The following is a 6,569-nucleotide window of genomic DNA, read 5'->3' on the forward strand; positions in this document are numbered from 1 at the left end:
TGTTGCTTTAGAGCATGGGAGAATCCTTGTTTATTTTAAAAAGTACAACTGGTTCATCACCAGAATTTCTGTTTCTTGATTTTGTACATCTGTTGAAACTGGCAAAAATGTTGTAGTATGCATTCTCCCCCCTCCAGGGAAAGGGAGGGGGAAGCTTGTGTAGTCTTGGCTGTGTCATTGGTTTACTTCCTACATTTAAAGAAAAAAAAATTGACTGCTGTTTGTCGTCTTTGCAGACTCTTCTGCTTCAAATAGGATGGCACTTCTTACTGTGCTGGTAGTATCTGGGAAATTATTTAAGTGTCAGTAACTATGTAGTTATAATAATGCTTTCAACGTTATTCCTGCAGTTCTAGACCTTCAAACTTAATTCACCTTCAGCCATGGACTGTAGAGTTTGTGTCTTTGTGGATGGTTCCAGTACTGTACCAACTGCAGATCATGTGTGTGACAGTGTAATGCCAAGATTGCTCCAGCAAGGAAGACTTCATTTTGTCAGTGCTGCTTAATGATTTTTCAGTTTCACCTTTTTTTTTGCTTTAGATAAGGGAATGCTTTAATTCCTTTAATGAGAAACAGCAGCTGTAAAACTACTAAAATTGTTTGGGGAACAGAAGCAGGTAAAACATCCAAGATCCCTTTGATTAAATTTTAAGCTGAAAATGTTCTCTTAATATAGAAGCAAGGAAGAGTATTTTATATGCTTTGTTTTAGACCCTAGGATTAAAATAAAACTTTTTGGATAATGTCCAGTAGTGGTAAGACTTTCCTTTACAAAAAAGAAAAAAGTAGTAATAGTTCCGCATTTGCAAAAACAGAATATAGTGGCTTTTTTTTCYTAAATAAAAAAGAAAACCTCTAGTGGCCCAAACATGATTTCCTTTTTAGCAAAACTGGGAAATAGCAATGTGTTTTCTGTTTGAATTTCTTATACTTGATGAAGCTAATACTGTTARTAAATTGAACAGCATCAACTTGGCTGCCCGGCAGCTCGTGTGTACTCTGGAGCCACAGGAACCTGAGGACAGCCTAGAGGTTCATGTGTAACGCATGTTGCACTGGTGAGTCAGGTGGCCTGCGAGCTGTTGGTAGCTGGTACGCAACTTACTTGGGCGCAGTTAGACGGAGGTATTTGACTTGATGCTTCTSTATACCACAATGCTCAAGTTAGAAATTGTGGTTTTGTATCATTATCAGTGAGCCCTGTGCGTTCTTCTTTTTGTTTTTTGACCTATTTTAGATGCTTAGGTTTTAATATTATGATACTCGAGTGAAATCATGGAAACCCAGTAAACACCTTCCTGGAAGACTAGCTTGGAAACACTGATGGAAAATGATGCCAGCAGTGGTGTTGCATCCAGCTATTACAGAATCACAGAATGGTTGAGGTTGGAAGGAACCTTGAGATCATCTAGTCCAACCCCCCTGCTCAAGCAGGGTCACTTAGAGCACATTACACAGGATTGCGTCCAGGCGGATTTTGAGTATCTCCTGAGAAGGAGATTCCACCACCTCTCTGGACAACCTGTTCCAGTGCTCTGTCACTCTCACAGTGAAGAAGTTCTTCCTCATATTCAGGTGGAACTTCCTGTGTTTCAGTTTGTGCCCATTGCCTCGTGTCCAGTCGCATGGCGCCACTGAAAAGAGTTTGCCCCCGTCCCCTTGACACCCTCCCTTCAGGTACTTATACACATTGATAAGATCCCCGGCCCCCCCCCGCCTTCTCTTCCCCAGGCTGAAGAGGCCCAGCTCTCGCAGCCGTTCCTCACAGGGCAGGTGCTCCAGCCCTCTGATCATCCTCATAGCCCTATGCTGGACTCTCTCCAGTAGCTCCATGTAGCTATGCAACACTGATGTCTCCTAAGAAATACCTTGTCTTCTTTGGTTACAAAAGTGGCTCACTAAGGGTTAGGTGAATACTTCTTGAGCAAATAAACTGCCGAGAAGTGGGAGTGTTGGGCATGTTTGTGGGAAGCTAGTGTTTTTTCATTGGAGGAGATCTGMCACTTCTGTGGGAGGATAACGGGAAAGCACCTTTTTCTCCTTTCAGAAGAAATCAGTTAAGGGACGGGAGGCAGGTCATTGCTGACTTACTGTGCAAAAGGATTGCTTGAACTTTATGTGATAAGAATCTTTCTTTGGGCAGTTTTAGTCAGTTTCATGGAAAATTCAGAAGTCATCACCTTAACTCTAGAGTCTGCTTGGCTTGTAATAAGGAAATCCAAGAGCAAAGCAGCAGTGGTTGTTACTTACTCACTCTCCAGCTCTGTTTCCTGRAATATTCAGAGGCTTTACATGTTTATATGCAGCTGCTTACTTCTCTGTGAATCCTTTATATCTGAGAGTATCTTAGGCTATTTAGCCATTTAGACTACCAGCAGAAATTATTGTGGATTTTAAAAATGCAGAGAAATCACTTGTTTCGGATAACTACCTGTATTGGCTGTGTACTTGACCTTATCWCATGTGCAGGAAACAAACTTATAGTATTGAAAACTTTCCTGTTTTCTCTACCTGTTATAGACTATGCTTTGCAGAATAACTTGTATGTTTACTTAGTTGTCATTTTGGATGATRGTAATTTCTGTACACACAGAAAACACTGCCTCCCCAGAGGGGCAGGGGAGTGAAGATGCTGCTCTCAGCACTGTTTAATGCATGGTGTTTCTTGCCTCCAGGGATTTTTCAGTCTTGATAAGATGAGAACGAGGTAATAGAAAAAAAATTGGGTCAGATGGGGAGGAGAAAGTGGTAGTTAGTATGAATGGCCGGTCTTCAGTGTGTCCTGCTCTTTCAGAAGCAAAACTGTGATGGATATGATTTCTAATCTACCTTTTTCTTGTTCTTCCCYCTTACATAGGGAGCTTCTGTGAAGAATTTGCTGAAAGCAGATGTGTGTGAATTTTTTCTGCATGAAGACTCTCAAACTGGATTACTTAACAATATGACTTACGCATGTATCTCGTATTATTTTGATCCTTAAAAATGATTAGGGTTGTGTGTGAAATTTAACCTGTTTCTGATGAGTGATCTAGACATGAGTTTACATCGGCAAATGGGCTCTGATCGGGACCTGCAGTCTTCTGCTTCCTCTGTGAGTTTGCCTTCAGTTAAAAAGGCACCAAAGAAAAGAAGAATTTCCTTAGGCTCTCTTTTTCGGAGAAAAAAAGACACGAAACGCAAGTCAAGAGATTTAAATGGAGGTGTGGATGGAATTGCAAGTATTGAAAGCATTCATTCAGAAATGTGTACAGACAAGAACTCTATTTTCTCCACATGTACCTCTTCYGATAATGGAACAACCTCTAGTGGCAAACCAAGCGGAGACTTCATGGAGTGCCCCCTGTGCCTTTTGCGGCACTCTAAGGACAGGTTCCCAGAGATCATGACTTGTCACCATAGATCTTGTGTGGACTGCTTGCGTCAATATCTCCGGATAGAAATCTCTGAGAGCAGAGTTAATATCAGTTGTCCAGAATGCTCGGAACGATTTAATCCTCATGATATTCGTTTGATATTGAACGATGACGTCTTGATGGAAAAATATGAAGAGTTTATGCTTAGGCGATGGCTAGTTGCGGATCCTGATTGTAGGTGGTGCCCAGCTCCAGACTGCGGGTATGCGTTTTGGTTGTTTTTTCCCATTCAGTCTAGTCAGACATGTGGAATTTCTTGGCATAATATCAGTGTTGCTGAATTTGTATATCTGCTTTATCCAAATATCTGATTTTCTTTAATAGAATTGATACAACTGAAACATAACAGTCATTATAATTGGATGCTTATATAAATGATACAGATTGGATGAACATAGATACGGCAATACATGAATCTATAACTATCTGTTATGCTTTTTGAGCGTAACAGATATACTCAGTTAATTGCTTYGCTTAATACTTTCTGTGTGTTTTACCAGTGGCTAAGAAAGGGAGAATTCCTTAAGAAAATGCTTCCTCACATAGAATTTTTCTTCTTTGTAGAGAGAATTTCAGTGATTTTTCTGAAACTTGGTAGGTGGTTGCTATCTATCTGCTATGAAAAAATCAAATACTGTGCTACGAATGGAACAGTACAAAGCGCAGACAAAAAAAAACTTGGAAATTAGGTCAAATGCTAGTGGTACTATACTTTCAACTTAGTCCATTTGTTAAAGCATCTTTTTTAACTGTGGAATATGATTGAAGATTTTTTTGGAAYGGGAGGCGTTCTTCTACTTCAAATATCTTCTATCTTGTGGCTGCTTGAGATACCACTTACTGCCTGTAAACAGGATTCTGATGTAAGGTCGTAGTGAGCTACTTCCTGCTTACTATCAGAAGTAGTAATGTTTTAACGTTATTTTAATGTTTAAACAGTTCTGCAACCATTCTGAATTCTGACATGAGCAGGCTGAATACTGTGCTTTCAAATGTAAATGTTATCTTAAAAAATCGTATTTTAAATGAAATAGAATTTTGCTAATGGGGTAAAAAGCAGGGACTGGGGAAGTGGTGGTTTCTTAGGTCTTCTAGGAAGAATGTATTCCAAGCGAAGAACTTGGGGAAGAGAGTACAGAACTGAAAGTCAGAAAAATGGATGGCATTGGGCTGTGGCATCGTTTGAGCAGAGGAGGAGGAGGACTGACTTGAGAGAGGAATAGTCTGTGTGAATTTTGAAGTCTCGTGGACAGGAATACAACAGCTTACTCATAATATTGTGATGCTACRAAAGAAAACATAATGAAAAGCAATGTTTGATAGGCAGAAATATGCTTTACTCTGAATTCTCTGAATTCTGGTGTTCTGAACAAACTACAGTTTTCTAAAGTAAGAGGAACTATGCAAGAACTTGGCTACACTTTCTGTTACATCATATTCCTGTAATTCACAGATAGTCTGCTCAGTGAAGTACTGAGTATTTATTTAACGGAGGTTTTTCACCTGACTTATTTGTTTTATGCCCTACTGTGTTTTTTTTTTGTTTTTTTTTTTAACAGATGAGAAAAAAGTGGAGAATACCCATCCTAAAYTTTTTAAGTGTTCAGAAACTTAGGATAATTGGTGTAGATAATGCSATTGTAATATTATAAACTGGGTCTTCAGAGCAAGGTTCAAATTCTGTGCAATTATCTGTAGGCCATAGAATTATATTAGTATAAAGGAAAATATTTTAGTAATTGTTTATAACTTCTTGCTATCTGCTCTATACTCTGACTGGAGGATGGAGTCTTTCAAGAAGACACAGTTTATACTCTGACTGGAGGATGGAGTCCTTCAAGAAGACACAGTTTATACTGTGTTAATGTTTTGTGTGAGGGAAACAAACTAATACTATATGGGAAACCTTAACTGTGTACCTTTGGTGATGGCATGACTTTCCCATAATGTTTTTGTGTGATAGGAAACTGCTTTACACAGATGAATTCTGTTTTTTTAGGCACATAAAGTACATCCTTCGTGAATTSCCATTCCCAACTAAAAATCAGATGTGATCAGGTTTTATCTTGCTCCCATTCTCCCCCAAGAGCTTTTGAAGCACTGTCAGCTATGTTTGGCAGGGGGGGTGCAGCTCTCGGTATCAGTTAAGTTACTAAAAGTTTTGTGATGAAACTATACTTAAGTGAAAGGAAGACTCACAGTACCACCTCTAGTGAAAGAAGAGGTTGCGTAGAAAGCCTACAGTTACCTGTTAAATTTGGCCAGGTGGACAGCCCCAGGAGCAGTGCCTGGTCCATCAGTATGTGCGCAGCGGGGAGTCTGCGGCAGCGCCCATGACAGCATCCCGGCCCTGCCCCAGCTGTTAGCTAGGGGAGCTGGGAGAAAGCATGTGGCAGCTGGTGGTGCGAAGTGAGAAGCAACATAGAAAGTAACAATGGGGATTTCACGTATTTGAAAGAAGAAACTGTACAGAGGTGAGATTTAGGGAAGTAAATCAACTTTTCACTAAACAGCTCATACTAACAAACATCATCAGTAGCTAGAGGAGGACTAGGGAAAATGTGGGCCTGCTGCTGAATGAGGTGGGGGCCCTGGTGACAAGGGATACGGACAAGGCAGAATTACTGAATGTCTTCTTTGCTTCAGTCTTCACTGCTAGGGGCAGCCCTCAAGAATCCTGTAGTGTGGACGTAAGGGAGAAAGTCTGGAGAAGGGAAGACTTTCCTTTGGTTGAGGAGGATAGGATTAGAGATGTTCTGGGCAGGCTAGACACCCACAAATCCATGGGACCAGATGGGATGCTCCCACGGGTACTGAGGGAGCTGGCGGATGTTGTTGCCAGGCTGCTCCCCATCTTTGAAAGGTCCTGGAGAACTGGAGAGGTGCCTGAGGACTGGAAGAAAGCCAGTGTCACTCCAGTCTTCAAGAAGGGCAAGGAGGTGGACACAGGCAACGATAGGCCGGTCAGCCTCACCTCCATCCCTGCAAAGGTGATGGAACAGCTCATTCTGGATGTCATCTCGCGGCATATGGAGGAAAAGAAGGTGATCAGGAGTAGTCAGCATGGATTCACCAAGGGAAATCCTGTTTAGCCAATCTGATAGCCTTCTATGATGGAATGACTGGCTGGGGAGATGAGGAGAGAGCAGTGGA

General features: G+C 41.1%; 1 protein-coding gene across 1 annotated transcript in view; it reads left to right on the top strand.

The window, feature by feature from the left end:
- The first annotated feature begins 2,864 nt into the window (after positions 1–2,864).
- Positions 2,865–6,569, top strand: part of RNF19A (ring finger protein 19A, RBR E3 ubiquitin protein ligase) — a 24,201-nt gene continuing 20,496 nt past the window's right edge. Inside the window, exon 1 of the mRNA XM_085300974.1 lies at positions 2,865–3,618. Coding sequence (XP_085157100.1) covers positions 3,023–3,618 — 596 coding nt within the window. The 5' untranslated portion in view covers positions 2,865–3,022. The remainder of the gene's footprint in view (positions 3,619–6,569) is intronic.

Source organism: Rhea americana, unplaced genomic scaffold (genome assembly GCF_003343005.1).
Source record: "Rhea americana isolate MKP2758 unplaced genomic scaffold, rheAme1 scaffold_0, whole genome shotgun sequence".
Taxonomy (NCBI): domain Eukaryota; kingdom Metazoa; phylum Chordata; class Aves; order Rheiformes; family Rheidae; genus Rhea; species Rhea americana.